This window comes from Hoplias malabaricus, chromosome 3 (assembly GCF_029633855.1).
Source record: "Hoplias malabaricus isolate fHopMal1 chromosome 3, fHopMal1.hap1, whole genome shotgun sequence".
Taxonomy (NCBI): domain Eukaryota; kingdom Metazoa; phylum Chordata; class Actinopteri; order Characiformes; family Erythrinidae; genus Hoplias; species Hoplias malabaricus.
Genome location: NC_089802.1, coordinates 69,643,278 through 69,659,964, shown reverse-complemented (window position 1 = coordinate 69,659,964; position 16,687 = coordinate 69,643,278). Strand labels below are relative to the sequence as shown.

The following is a 16,687-nucleotide window of genomic DNA, read 5'->3' as shown; positions in this document are numbered from 1 at the left end:
ACAATCTCATATTTTAAGCTAATCTGTTTCCTACCAATTTCCTGTTTGCATTAATGTCTCAGTAATTCCTTCTTGAGAGCTACACATCCTTTTATAGCCATAACATTCAGTAGTATGCTCGCATTGGAAGGATGGGGAGAAACAGCTGTAGATGATTTCTGTTTGGGGCAGTTGTGGCATGCAGTTGATCAGTAAACATCAACTCTGAACTCTGAACACTGATTTTTTTAATGCATCTAGTTGCACCTACTTTGTAGTAAATATTATGATTTCCATGAATTACAAATAGCAATTTTAAAAAGCTGCAAGAAATACATTCTACTACTACAAGTATTTAGTCCCATTATCAGCTTGTTGTATACACTCTGTCCCACTCTGGTCATCCATTAAACCCCTAAAAACTTTATTTATTGGAAAATATTTCCAATAAATTTCACTATTGTATTAAAAATGGCTTAAATTGAACTAAAAGAACTGTAAATATGCAAGTCACTTACCCTCCTGCTGCTTACCTGAATGTCGAAAGCCTCATCCTGCTCTAAATGTTGATGTGATTGGTTCCTTAGGTTTGTGATGTGTGATGTTGTTTGAGACAATCTTTGGAACAATGCAGTTCAACAAGAGAAATGCTGAAGTCATGGAGTTGACTGCATGTTGTGTGCCAGATTCATCCTGTAGTAAATAAACAACAACACACGGACGTGATTACAAAGTAAAAATATTGATTTTCACTGGAGGGGATCTTTAAATTCCTGCAGTCACATTACATTCATTGCCTTACGTTTTATTACTTCCATATGTCTCTGTAATACAAATATGTAGTTTCTGCACTGCTTTAAAAGCATAAATTTACTCTATATAGATTATTCATGCATGTTCCTTTACACATGCATGAGCTTAATGCATCAGCTGACTGCACAACGTCTTCTTAATGTGAGCAACACGACTATTTATGCAAGCACCTATTTATGCCAATACAAACTGGATAAATGTTGCTATGCTGAACATGTGAGAGCCCCACACTCCAACCAAACAGACCAGCTTCTTTCCATTTCCATTTTTCAAGCAAAATCAACATAATTTTAACCAAGAGGAAAGATATTGTTGAGAGTAAGGGCAGGGAGAGTGACATGCCTTTTAAAGGATGTTTGCTGTGGTTGGTTATATCTTTCTGAAGAATCTGCCTGGATCGCTGTATATTTGCTTATATTTTTGGTTGGAGCAGATAGTTGGAAATCCATTGGAAACCCATTTTGGTTTTAGAAATGAACGTATGAGTAAAGTGCTGAATAGTGACATTCCAAGACACAATAAATACATGAATCCCATCACAACTACTACTGGGGGACAAAATGCAGCACACAGCATTGAACAAAAAACACGCTACTCAGTATCTCGTAGATTATATGTGGACTGAAATATACACCAAGAGCCAGTCAGTCAGTCTGAAGTCTATAAGATAAACAGACACTTGATAAATAATAGTATGGTGTAAGCTTACTATCATAAAACATGTGCATGCTTATCTACATTTGTGCATCTTCATTGTGTACAAAAGTCCTAAATTATTTGCTGCATGCTTTGTCATAATAATAATACAACTTCTCTTATACATGTTTATACATTTATGCATTTTTTTTTTACATTTATGCATTTGGCAGACGCTTTTATACAATGCGACTTACAAATAGGATCTAACATTCGAACTACAGCACAATTTATACAAATTACCTTACATTGAGTGCAATATGCCAGGAAGTAATAACTTTCAGTGCAAGAGATACTCTCGGAAGAGCTGGGTCTTCAATGATTTCTTGAATGCGGAGAGGGTTCCTGTTGCTCTGATAGTGCTTGGAAGCTCTTTCCACCAGCGTGGTACCAGAGATGAGAATAGCCTCGACTGACCTGTACGGGGGGTTGGCCGTGTTAGTTGGCAGGCCTTTGAGGAGCGGAGAGGGCGGGTGCTAACATATGGTTTTAAGAGTCTATTGAGGTAGATGGGAGCAGAGCCAGTGAATACTCTGAAGGCCATCATTAGTGATTTAAATTTGATGCGAGCAGCTAAGGGTAGCCAATGCAGCTCAACTAATAGGGGCGTGACATGTGCTCTTTTAGCCTGGTTGAAAACCAGGCGTGCTGCAGCATTCTGGATCATCTGTAGCGGTCTCACAGCACAGGCCAGACGACCTGTCAGGAGGGCGTTGCAATAGTCAAGACGGGAGATTACTAACGTCTGAACAAGGAGCTGTGTTGTATGTTGAGTTAGGTATGGCCTAATCTTCCTTATGTTGAATAGGGAGAAGCGGCACAATCGAGCTACAGCGGTAACGTGATCTGCGAAGGTCAGCTGGTCATCAACCATGACACCCAGGTTTCTTACAACCTTGGTGGGAGCCACTGATAGGGACTCTAGCTTGATGCTGATGTTGTGGAGATGTACGTATATGTATTATACGTATGACTTGATTTATTACTGATCTTGACATTTGTGTTACAGAATCAAAAGTTACAAACCTTCAGCATCTGGTGTTTTAAATTTGGAATGAATCCCAGATGGCTCACTACTCCCTATATAGTGCACTGTGTAGGTCATGAAACCATGTTTACACAATCTTAATAATGCACTTAAATGTTTGCTTATCTTACAGGTTGGTTTAAAGGTACATCTTAAATGCTTAAATGGTTTGATCTTAAAAGTGCATTGTTTAGCAAGACGCCTTTGTTTTTTGTTAACTTCATAGTGCACTATTTAGGGAGGAGAGAGACATCTGAGAAGCAGCTTTAGCTTTATTATTGACACATGCTGGACACTCGTGAAATAAGTGCAATAATAATCACACTTCTGAGAATGCCAAGAAGACTAAATACACTGTGATATTATAATAAAGAAAAGAAGAATGGCCTCCTCAAGCCTATTTGTCATTCATATCACACTACACATATACCTCATGCCAAAAATACAAGTACAAGTATTTTAACAATATAGTTGTGATTATATTTTTAAAACAATAGATATTACTAATAAGTATCATTCCATTGCGTTGATCTTGATTAGTTTGATTATTTTACATTTAAAAATCCATAATTATAAGCTTCACTCTGAAGAAGGGACAATGTGATTAATCACGATTAATTTCAGAAAATTGTGCGATACGTTTAATTTAATTAATTTATTTATTTATTATTTCTTTTTTAAAATAGACTGACTGTTCTAGTGCCTGTTGTCTTTTTAAATGATGGGAAATGATGGTCTGTGGTTCTCAACCATGTGCTACAGGGGCATCAGATAGAGATTAGATTGTAGAATAAACTAGAATATTTCTTTATTACGTAAAATCTTTCTTTGCTAATTGCCATTGTCTTCCAGTAGTAATTTTCAGGTTTTGAAAAAGCAGACCTGGGATAGCAGCCTTGCGTTCTCCAGCACAATAAACTTCTAACTCCCTATTGAGCGTGACAGGAAGGAATGTTAATCCTGCAGACCATGGGCTGTGTCGGGATGAGGAACTGTGAGAATGTTATTTCATTACACTGGACAGACACCCACTCTGATTCCACCTAGGCGTTCCTCTACTGTCCTGCTGTGTCCCTGATAACCTGTCACCTTTCCATTCAGAACCATTTCCTTTCTGTAAAGGCTTCAACTTCCATGAGAAATTAAGAGCAGTCTCCAAGCAGTTAAAGTCTTCCCCTGGCTGAGTGTCTGTGTGCTGTTTACTACATGTTTAGATAACTTGAATAGGCTCACTGGTTTAAAGACAAAAGGTCATAGTCAGATACTATGTCATGCCATTGACCTGCCCACAGTGGAAACCCCGCCTTTCTTAATGTTCATAGAACACTTAACACTGAACAGAAAACTAAAGGCTGATGAGAACAACTAAATATCTAATATTCTATTAGTTGTAAATGATTTTTCATTTATTATAATACCTGTGAGAGATTCGATCATCAAATGCTGCTTGCTAGCTTCAAATATATATGAGATCCTTCATCAGTGGTGCTAGCAAAGTGCATCTAATGCTCTAAGAGCCGTGATATGTGCATGTATGTGTGTAAATCTGTGTTTAAGATTCAGTTTAGTTAACACTAGTTTAACACTGAGAATGCTCAAAAATGTTAAGTTATAACACAGTGTAAATTTAACATTAATAGTTTTGATTTTATACCAGAGAAGGTGCTGTGTAGCAATATTTTAAAGATAAAAAATGCTACTCTAGTAATATACATAGCAGTATGCACCATGAGGCAAGTAGAAGGTAACTAATTATTTTGGAGCTGTTAATGCAGTGGTTGTGTTCATAACTTTACACATGGCATGGAGCTGTTGCAAGACACAGTGGGGTGGGTTCTATTCAAAATGTATTTTGTCTCACTTTTAATTACCAGGTTTTTGATGTTATTTCTCATCTGTAGGAGATTAGCAGAGGTTCTGACCTCCTCGAGCCTCAGAAGAACTTTGCTTGCACAGCTGACGAAGGACCTCTGTATGATGAAATGTCTTGTTCATTGGAAGATTTTCTGTACTAATCTGTGTGGCACGAGTGGATGAGACACAGCAGTGCTGCTAGAGTTTTAACCTTTTTTTTAATTGTTCAGACCAAACTTTGAGCATCATCATAATGCCGTTATCATTTTAAAAACATGTAATATATATTTAATACTTGATTAAGAATCTGACCATGCCTCCATACAATCTTTGGAATCTTGTTTATGTTTTTCATGGAAAATTGGTCCTAATAATCGTAATATTTTTACACACTCATTAACTCCTACACAGCATTTCCACAAGCGTTCATTTGACGCTGCACTGATTTTCATGTTGCTTTAAGAGCGGTTAGTAACTGAGGGGCAGCTGAGTGTAACAAATGCCCACTCACCATGATTGACTGCAGTCTAGGGCTCGGAGAATAGTGTCTTTGTTCCCCGCTCTGTTTAATAAGAGCACCTGTAATTCTCATTGCGGAACTGAGTCATTGATACCTGCTCTGAGTGATGTGAAAGGTCACATTTGGCCCTCTTCAAAACTCCTACTTCCTGAAGGTTCTGAGAGGTCATTAGAGGAAATTTTTCTCAAAGCTCTCCAAATTGCTCTTACCAACCTCCTTTCTTTTTTCTAGTGGCTTTTAAAGGCTACTGTTGTGTAGAAATGAACTGGAGTAATATATAAGGTGGAACAAGGCCGGGTTCCAGCGGTGGAGTAATGAAGTGAGAGCTACTGTGTCTAATAAAAACAGCATGGCCCAAAAACAAGGGAGTGCCCAGACTGGGGCTAACCAATATTTACTACTTCTATCCCAACTGTCTGAATTAATTTCAGTCTGTGCCAGGAATTCAATCGGTCCTCAAGTATAGCTCAATGCGCCTTGATAAAGCCACTGCTTGTGTCTTTTAGATCTAGAAGGAAATGTAAGCAGCCATATACCACTGCCACTGTTTCCTTATTCACAAGTTAATTATTTTAGACGAACATGTCCATCAACTTCCATGTCCATCAACGTCCATCAACAGCAATATTTATAACAATCTGTCTAATGGTTTGAAGTTCAGTCATTCCTTTAATCTTCTGGAACCTACATCCGGATCAGGGTCACAGTTGATTCTGAGCCTAACCAGAAAGACTGGGCAGAAGCAGGACCTACTTGTTCTGAACTGCTCCAAATTAGCTTGACATAAAGTATTTTTACATTTAATATGTATAATGAATTAAATTAATAAAATTAAATATTGTCCTTTTTCTGAAGTATAGTTTAAGGGGATTTTTATTTGTATGCAGTAATTTTAATTAACACTTTATATATTTTCTGTATTGTCGCTGTCCAATTAAAAAAATATATATACAAACATGTGCTGTCCAAAAAAGCAACTTTACAGGAGAAAGAAGAAAAAAACTTAATTTTCAATGGATGTCAATGTAAAAAGATTTTATTCCAAGTAATTTTGGAGCATTTCTAATGGGCCATTCATCATGAAATGTTCACACAATGTGTTGTGTTCAAATAATGTAGTAATCTTAAAATTGACCAAAAAAAAAAAAAAATGGAGATGCATGTTTTTCTTTGTACAGTAACAATATGTCAATGTTATATATAAACATTTGTGGCCCATTATATTGGGTACAGGATTCATAAAGCATTTATGACTAATTTGTTTTTAAAGCTATAAGTGCATGTTCATAAAAAGATTATGTCTGTATGCGACATTATATAATATAAGGGCTTTATACGTTTATTTCATTTATAACACTGTTATAAAACATAATTCCACGGTGTATGAACTTATAAGGCAGAAACCTAGATTAGAACACCAAAAGTGCAGTGGGCAAAATACAAAAACCTATTAGATGACAGGCAGCATAAATAGCAATGGTTTGCTTTTAAATGTACTTAAGTATCATAAGCAAATGTTATATATGATATTCACTGTATGTTTAAGAGGGAAATATCCTGCCTTGTGCCATGAAAGTTGCCATATATCACAGACCTGCATTATGGACCACTTCAGACTCTGCCATATTTCTTTGGACGGATTTCTGCCTCTTTTGGGGCCTATTAACTGCTAATGGAAAAATGCGTTTAAAAGGAGAGCAGTCATAAAGCAAAGCATGTCAGGTCGCCATGTTGCTACTGAAAGCACACTCCTAAATGCACACAAAGCAAACATTTACGCGTGTGTTTGGGGACAGTGATTAGCTTTTAACGTGCAGCCCCCCGACTGAGGGGAAGAAAAACACGAGACGTCGTAAATCACACTCTCAGCATCGTGCTCTGGCCTCCTGCTGTGGATGGACATCATTAAACCTGCAGCACTGACCACAGTTCTGCGTCACACCGTGCTGGAGCATCCCCTGGCCCGCAGAATCAGCTTTGATCTCCACTGGTGTGATATCGGCACACTTTTCAACAGAAGTATCCATAACTCGCCTTGAAAATTTCCTGATAATTCTCAAAGGTGTTCTCCATTACTTACTGTCTCCGAAGTCAAGGGTTCAATGAACTGCACGTGAGGTAATGAATGAATGTGGCAGAATGAAACTCAGTGTATGCTTGTGTGTTTTGCAGAAGGAGGAGGAGGAGAAAGGATGGAAGATGAGCCCCAGCAACTTCCTGCCCACTGTGGCTGAAGGAGCCAAGCTGTATAGAGGTGAGTGGGAGAGATAGCTAGATTCCAACATCAAACCAGTGATCATTTCTGGTGTAAATCTTTGGCTTTCCGATGTCAAAGCAGTAGACTACTATAGTGGTATAGTACATATACACCGGTATGCAACATTTCCCCACTTGTTGAGAAACTAATTAACCATATAACCACTTACAAACATAAAATATTATGTGCCTACGCTGCATTCCATTTGAACTCAGATATCGGAATTTGAGGTCCAAGTAGGAAATGTCAACTGGAACCCCTTCAGAAGTCTGCAGAGCCTCACCAATTCAGAATCCAAGATGGCTGCCCGAACAGTGTGTAAAAGCTGTAGTATCATATACAATATTAGCTCTTATATATACAATGAATCATGCACGCAACTTCTATATGTTGATGTGATACATGGCGTTTGGATACATCAAATATTTAATAATATGCTGTTAGCAGCTGGTATCACTAAAAATGCTAACCAGGAACAAGCTAATAACCTAGTGCATGGGTTTTCTGAAAATTTAACTGGAAAAAGGTCAGTTCAGGTGTGACACGATTCCTAGCTCCAATAACCAACTTAAATGGAACGCAACTTCAGCTACAATGTAGTTAACTAACACTCTGGCTAAATTGTTATCCAAACATTTGTAGACACCCTGTATAATTTGCAAATCCAGCTACTTAAAAGCACACCAATTGTAGACACAGGTATTCAGTTGTGTTCTCACAGCTTGTACATTGCTTTGCCAAAAGAAAACTCACACACAGTGTTTCTGCTGTGTCTGTCTCACTTATACAGGACAACACAAACTAACACACCACCACTATGTCATTGTCCGTGCAGGGCTTAGAATGATGCATTACTGAAAGGTTCACTGTGTTTGTCTTGACCATTCAATAACAGGATGAACCGGGGCAAATTGAGTATGCACAAAAACATATGGACACTCGACTGTAATTGTAGAACTGGTCAGCAGAGCAGGTAAAATGTACAGTATAGAATATTGCAGCCACATTATTCTCATGCCTAAATGAAAGTGGCTTGGCAGCATAATAAAAAACAGCACTGGGTTGTGAGGCAGGGAAGCTGCATTCTCTGGAGTTATTGGAGTACCATCCAATACAACTAGTGTTCAGTTGGAGTGATGTCTGTGATCCAGAACATCAAAGCTCTCATGGCTGAAAGCCATCAGTTCCTCACACAAATGAGCTTTACTTTAGGCTCATGTGTGGCTTCCACAGAGCATCACATTTCATTGGCAAATCCTTTTCTATAGAGATCATACATACTGTGCAGTCAAAGTTAATCTCTGTATTCAAAATTGCTGCACCTTAAATGAGCAGAATTCACTGACTAGCAGATGGGTTTAAAAACATCTGGACATATAGTGAATTGTAGAGTAACATCAATAGCCATGATACAGGCCAATCAGAATATTAAACATCTCAAAGCGTGAGGGAATACACTATAAATGCTATGATATTGTCATTGTGATAAAACTTTACATAGATATCATTTAGAGTTATAAACTAAAGGGCAGATTGGATTTGTTTCTGATTTTTAAACTGAATTTCCACACACACATACACACTGGTCTTTGCAAAAGACCAAATCTGATTTGTATGGTCAAATTTTTATTCAACTTTGCTGGTGTAGCCATATTAGTTGTCATAGTAAGAATGTAAGTATAAGTGTACTGAAGGCGGGAATGTAAGAATTTGTGCTACTGAACGACAGATAAACTACATAACATCTGATCTGAATTTTTTTTTTGCTGTTCAGACAGTCATGGTCTAATCAGATATGCTAAAAAATCTGCTTTGAGATTCCCATCTGAACAAGACCTACAATACAATAGAATACATATGAAAATCGTGTAGTTATGGTACATAGTCACACACAGTTTGAAGTGTTCTTCCCTTACGTACACTCTTTTCTCCAGACTGTACTAACCCACTGAAGCAATACTATGTTGAAATTGCAGATATTATGCCATTATTAAATTCAATTTTTATATTAGATTTTAAAGAATGTGCAGCATAGATTTCTGGCTCAGCGTGAACAATGTTTCAGACATAAGGTAATCTAGTTTGTCAGTTGTGTCATGGCTGGAGTCTGACATGTTGGGAATGTGTTTTGTGTGTGTGTGTGTGTGTGTATCTGTGTGTGCGTGTGTGTTGAGATGAGGTGAGGTGAGCTGCTTTAAGAGAGAGTTTCTCTGTTATTTTGGAGGACAGAGCTGTCTGGAATACAGTGAAGTACCCACTAATGATAGGGCTGTGTCAAAGATGGGGTCAAGAGCAGTCCAGATGGCTCTCAAGCCCAACTGGAGCCTCTCACTCCCATTGATGAAGCGTCTTGAAGCCAAGCTAAAGCCCACACCCCCTCACACTAATACAAAACATGAGCCAGATATATCACCTCTTTACTAAACCTCACATTCAGTGTTTAAGGTAACAAAATGTTCATAGATAGTGTCAAAGTAAAATTAAATGTTTGAATATTTATTTAAAAATTAGAGTTTTGGTGTAAAAAATTATTTATTTGAACAGTAATAGCTACCTTGGTTTAATTTCCCTGTAAGAACAGCTGATTCCTAACGTTTTCTGTGACATATGTCAACATGCATGTGTCACTGCTGATGATATATAAACAAACCTTTTATAACTTTAAATAACAATTTTTATGGGAATAAATATCCAACAACTCTTCAGCACATCAGTCATTTTGTATGAAGCAAGCCTGTTAGAGGAGATATAACTTTGATACAACTCACCTTGTTGTGTGTATCTTACATTACTTTACATCTTGAAAAAAATAATATATTTGAACACTAGATCAATTCCTGAGCCCATCTGAGAGTTATTAGAACAATATTTTTGTCTTTTTAAATAAAGGATCTTAAATGAAATTTGACTTGCACAGATGTTTCCAGAAGAAAAGTTTAACCTCATATTCCAAGGACCCTATCCCAAGTTCAGAATTATTCAATCAGTTTGCATTGTTTCTATGTCATTTCTAACCACATAAGGCCTAGGATACAATAAACCTAGGAAGAAGTTAATTAGTATAGGACTTTAGGTGATGTGGAGGATCTTCACACTCACACTCTCAATAAAATATGGCTCATGAAAATAAGCTCAGCATTCAGAATAATGTTTTTATTTTTAAGAATTTAATAGCTGCTCAATCTTAGAAATAGAAATAATAGTAATAATAGTTTATTCAGGTCTGGCCTCAGTATCCGTTGAGGTAAATTATGCGCAGTAATGTCTGCTGGCAAAGGTTCTGCAGCTTTCTGGATGGGGGGTTAATAAGAAGTATTAGCACATGTCCACTCTCATTGGCAAGGAAAGAGCTGTTATTTCCTCTTGCTCATTTCTACAATTCATCCACTGCATGAAATTGTCATTGCTCGACAGCCATATGCCTGGTGCTGGCTACTTCTGAGGCTCAGGGCCAAAGGGTTCACCTTCAGAGACGTGTATTTATGTGCAGTCATGGTTCTGCTGTGGTTTGCCCAATGACAAATCAATATGGCCCCCTTCAACAGCCCTGACAGCATGAATATGTTTCTTTAAGAGTATGGAGTACCTCTTTTTGTTTGTCTAGGGACCTAAGGAAGTGATTTTTTTAGCAGGAAGTGAGAATCCCAGACAATGCCTCTGCATCCCACTGACCCATGGTGACTGGAGAGTGCAGTGGGCATCCACAAATCTTGCACTCAAGTGTGTGTATACACTAATGTGTCCATGGAGAGCAGTTGGCACAGCAGCAAGAACCTAAAAAGCTGTCCGTTACACTGTTCATTTACATTCATATCCTTTGCAGAAGTGTGCTGGCGGTGAAATGGGACGAAGAAGCTTTATGGTAAAGTAATTACACTTACCTGTAGCAGAACAGTGTGAATAAATTCATAAAATGATTCAAGAAATCATTATTAATCACAGGCAATTATATTAAAACAGAGACATTTTCTGCAGATTTTTATAGAGACTATAAAATGTCAAGCATACACTTCATAGCACACTTCACAACCTCAAACTCCCAAACTAAACAAGACTCACTAAACAAGACTCACATTTCCTATGAGACACAGATAAACATGGACATACATCTCGCTGAGGTTATTGTTTGCACTGCTATTTGCGTAGATCCACAAAGAAAACGAAATGTAAAAATGTCTTTGTGTTGTGGATGGGAAAACATTGTTTGCACAATCTCTACACACTGCAGAAGATTATTAGCACATTATCAGCACATAATCAGGGGTGTGCTTTACCTTAAAATGGTTCTGAAACATTAGTGGTAGCAGTAGCTAGCTGGGTGATTTAAGGTGGAATGGAAAATTAGAATAAGGTTGAAATAAAGGCTGTAACGACGTGTTCTGTGGCCCACTGTCTTATTTCTCTTAAAGTTAATTCTAGTTTTTTAGGGACATTTGCACCTAGCATTATACAATATCTTGTAGTTTTCCATAGTTTTACCCTTTATTCCTCCCTCCATTCTCAAGCACCACTGCACACGCCTGTGTTACTTTCTGTGCTCTAATTCAATAGGCTGTTGCCGAAACTCGTTCAGATTTGAGTTGGTGAAGAGTTTACACTGCGAGATTATGTCCAAAAATGGGTCAGAAATATCAAACATGTTTGATATGCTGTGACTGGTTTGAACTGCAATTTAAAGGCAAATCTCTGAGTCTAAGCCTCTCAAACACTCTGACAGACTGGAAATCAGGGTCAGAATCGGGCTAAACCTTGCGTAGTGTAACCCCAGCTTTAGGCAGCCCACAGAAAACTGACTGGGTTTTTTTATTGCATAGTCTCTGGGTTGGTAAGTGCTCCAGATCTCCAAATTAAAAAGTTATTTATTGTATGTCTCCTTTATGGTGTACATGTCATTGAAGCAGGTATTCAGTTGTACACTCTCAGCTTGTATGTACTATCTATGGACACCTTTGACTCCAGAAGGAACATGGGAAATGGTTGCTGGGCATATTGTGTAGAACACTGCACTATACAAACACTTTCCTAGACTGTAGCAGCACTTCAAATCCATTCCTCTTCAGGCTCCAAAGCTCTGCTCGCAGGCTTGCGGCTTTGCTGAAGATCAGAAGGATTGGAGGTAATCTCTTCACCCAGCTCTCCCTATAACTTTAAGATCTGCCTGTCAGAATTTATCAGTGATAGAATGGGTAAGGCGGCGAGTTCAAGCTCTCTTATCACGGAATAGCTCGTCAGTCATTTTCTGGCAGGCCTTTAGGAAGGATGAGAGAGAGGGTGAGGGTAAGGGCATGGGTGTGAATGTGGGTGAAGGTTAGGCCCTGTGCTTTGTCAGCCACCACAGCACCGCTTTCCTCCCTGTGGCCTGTGATTCATCTCCACTTGCCTTAGCTGTGTCACCCAACGTCATGGAATATCCCTCCTGGGAATCATGTTTTGGAATGTTTTAGGTCATCCTGCTCATCCCCACCTGTGTTTCATTTTGTCACTGTGTGCATTGGCCTGACCTGTGTTTCAAAAGACGTTCTTTCAAAGAGAACTGGTCACTTTAAAGGCGATGTTCACGATTGTAATCAAAAAACACATTTTATACAATTCTGTAAGAAATCAAGTTAAGGTGCGGAAGTAAGGGGAGTGGTTTCCTAACCTGTTCCTAAGGTTACATAGTACAGTTTCTGCAGTGCTGAGGCCAGAGTAGAAGCATCAGATGCACTATTCTCTCTATAAAAGTTCAGTAAACCAATGATTTGGAAGTTGTAATTTTAAAGTAACAATTTTATGTAAATATCCAGCCCTTAGAATGTCTATAGTGTAGAAATGTCATGCATAGTGCTGACAAAGTAGGGCCAAGGCTTTTGTTTATAGTTTTCAAAATCTTCAAAGTATCCAGGCAATGTAACTCCTTGTTTACCTTATCTTTGTCTGTATGTCTTATGTTTTTCCCAGTTCTTGGTTATTTCTTGGCCATTTTCCCAAAATATACTCCATTTCTTTAAAGTTTAGATTATAAACAGCTTTTGTTCATTTGCTATTATAGATTTGCCTATGTCGGTTCTTCCTGTAGCCTGAACCCCATTTTGCACATTGACTATGAATCTTGGATTCATGGACTTGGGCTAATAAAGAGATTATACACTTCATCCGGCCTCCCAACTTCTGACGTTCCATTCACCTGTAGGTCTTGAAGGTCTGGAGCTCAGTGCAGCTGTGACGGAGGCGTAATTGGGACAGTATGTTTTCCACCATTTTCCATATTGTCTTCAACAGTCCAGCATGCTCTACAAGAACCTTCAGAGCCGCAGATGTCAACGTTGTTGTATCAAATCAGTCATCACCATTCTTGAACGATTGCAACATCATGTGGGCACCAATTCAAAGAGAGTTGTCTCGGTGTGGGTCGAGGTTGTTAGGGTTGCACTTTCTGTGGAAGAACACATTCATGCCCACGGTACAGTCACTGAATCAGTGAAAGTCAAGCATGTCTGCGGAGAGCGGGCTCAAGCTGGATTCAGTGGAGGTCTCCATGCATGTGTAAAGTTGCTTGGAGATTACAGTGATGCACTGAGGCACATCACTGCACAGCTGCAAAACATCTCTTTCTCGCCCTGTCATCACAGTCTGGAGACTAATGGAGATTTGGAGATACACTTATATGTGGCTGGTTGAGGGATCGTGCCTATTGTGACAGCTCTTTTAATTTTGGTCCAACCATTCATTGATCATTTTGGCGTATACACATGTGGACACCTGGCAAATGTTTTTTTTTTGTGCGTGTGTGTGTGTTTGTTTTTTGTGGTTTCTTTCCTTTTTTTAACTTAGGTCGATGACTGTTTCATACAGAGCCCCTTTGCACTTTTGACACCAACATGTGCTTGATTCTTCCAAAAACACAGACATATACATGTACACACATCTGCATGGAACCAGCTTCCTTGCGCATGTTAACCAAAGTCTAACCATGTATATTAGCCATAATTTAGAGGCTCCTGACTGGCCTAACTCTCTAAGCACTGGACAACATAATTAGCCTCACTGTCTCTGGGTGTCTAAGATGGCTGTCCCACCAGTTTCACTCAGTATTAGCTGGCAGAACAAAGCTAGCCATTAACATTCTCTTGCAACTGTGTTGAGTCAAACGATGTTCAGCTAGCAACAGTTGCTGATGTAGTGTCTTGGATAAAAAAAAAAAAAACACATGCATGCTTTCACTTTGTACCTTTTTAGAATAGAGAGAGAGAGAGAGACACCAAGATAAAAAAAACTAATACCAACCAACCAAAAGAAATAAGAAAAAAAAACATTCACATAACTCCCCATGAGGAAAATTACTTCCTTATTCCAATTGCAGCTTCTGCTTGGAAAATCAGTTTAGATTCTAAGGTTAGGGTTAGGGTTAGGCCAAGAAGCAATTAGCTACAATTACACCCAGGTCAATGGAAGCCCCTTTGGAGACAGTAATATAAGCTTGTGTGTGTGTATATGTGTGTGTGTTGGTACATGTGTGTGTAAGTGTGGGCGGTGGGTGCTCGTATTGGAGCACGTGTCAAAGAGTCAGTTTGGCAGCAGCTGTGCATTTAGGAAGCAATTATTTGCCCAGTCTCATACTTTTCCATTAGGAATTTCCTCCAAATGGCACCTGACACAGCCTGGGACCACAGGGTTGCATTCTTGGAGAATGAACCAAGAAGTTGTAATGAAAAGCATACAGCAAATCTCACCTCCCAGACATTAATCACAAAATTGCCATGATGAGTCCACCATTGGGCTCTTGACTTCTAACCACAATTCACAATGCTCATTAGCTCTGCTGCCCTCTATAGTGTTTCCATAAGAGCTCCAATACATGAAGTGGCTCTGGGGTAATAAGCCAAAGCGTCTGAACAATGAACCCGAGCACCTGCACCACCACGTTTTAATTCAAGACTCTGATTCTAGTGTAAACAGCATGAGTACGGTTTTAAGAACATCATATTTTCTGTGTAATTAACTCAACTGCCCCTAGAATAATACTGTCCGGCATAACGACTGGCACACCTGACGTTCCTTTGCTCTGGCCCAAATCATTTAAAGGGAATGTCTACAACTGTGGGAAAACGCAGCATTCTCTTGTTGCTTACATTCAGATGCTCTGCGTCTTTTAAGGTGGAACGGTGTGTTTGAGGGGAAAAAATGTAGCATAAAGTCAAGATCAGTTTTGTAGCACTTTCAGTAACGTGGTCAGCCGTCACCCAAGTTTGGAGTTTGTTTGATTTTTTACAGACACTGGGGCTTTGTGAACACTTTATACGGGTTTCAAGCGTGCAAACAGACTGAGCTAGCAAATACTGAGAATTTTATAAAAAGTGTTTTTTGATTACAATCATGAACATCACATTTATGTAGTTTGTAGTGCTGGGCGATATGAGCGCAAAAATCAATATCACAATTAATTATACATTTTACTATGATTACGATTAATGAACGATTATTTTGATTTGTTCTGTTGACCCTCACAGTTCAGTGACAAGGCATGTACTGTAAATATGCTCCAGTATTAAAGCTGGGATATTTTTTGTAACGTTGCTGGGATCTTGTTCCTCTCCTGTTTTCTTACCACTGTTTATAGTTGGTGCGTGATTATGCTTTGGTCGCTGAAACTGTTTTTTTTTTTCAGTGTTGTCTTAATTATAGTCAAAACGCAGCATATCCAACCACAGATGCTGTGTTTTTATTTGGTACGAGCTTCTCGAGTTGCTCGGTTGGCCTCTGCATTTAGGTAGATAGGGGCAGAATCATGTGACTACAACTTGGTAGCATAGTTTTAAAGGCACAGTGCATGAACACACAGTGCGGACATAACAGAATAAAAAGAATCGATTTAAACAAGATTATGCGGATAAGAATTTCGGAATGTCGATTTCCATTAATTTTTGATTAATTTTCCAGCACAGGTAGTTTGCAATCTTGGAGCATTTTCCCTTTGGTTTAGTTTGTTTTCACACAGAGAGAACAAACCACCAAAACATTGCAAAACGTGACCACTGGTTGGCCAGACCTGACTGTTTTTAATAATCGAGGGCTTTCGTGTAAAATTTAACAGAAAAGCTTCAGTGAAATTGTCTGAAAAGCATTAACAGATGTGTCCTGTGTGTTGGAGAGGACTGTAGGGAGTGACTAGATGATTTTTTTGTTTCGCAAAAATCAGAGGAGAAAGGTAAAAGATTGGGAGCCTCCCAAAATGTATAGGATATCATTATAAACTTCCTCAACTTTCAACATAATTATGTTTAAGTGACCAGTAACAAACTGTAAAGTGAAGTTGCTGTGTTTTATGTTTAAACTGTAGTGATGTTTACACTGCTCTCAACTCTCTGACCCCTTGAACATTTTAGCCTCCCCTTTTGCTAAACCTTCAACAAGGTCATCAAATATAATTAAAGTGTTGAGGAAGGCCTTAGGACTTAGGGCAAGAATTGGGACAGGGGACATATCTCTGATTAGCAGCTAAACTTTAGTCAGTTCTCTGTTTACCTGCTCTGCACTGTGCAATACGCAAAGCACCGACCTG

The 16,687-nt window shown here is 38.7% G+C and overlaps 1 protein-coding gene across 3 annotated transcripts in view; it reads left to right on the top strand.

The window, feature by feature from the left end:
• The window catches only part of iqca1 (IQ motif containing with AAA domain 1), a 74,903-nt gene that overhangs the window by 20,110 nt on the left and 38,106 nt on the right, over positions 1-16,687 (top strand). For all 3 annotated transcript variants that reach the window (XM_066665458.1, XM_066665456.1, XM_066665457.1), the window contains one exon: positions 7,062-7,143. In XM_066665458.1, the coding sequence (XP_066521555.1) occupies positions 7,062-7,143 (82 nt within the window). The remainder of the gene's footprint in view (positions 1-7,061; positions 7,144-16,687) is intronic.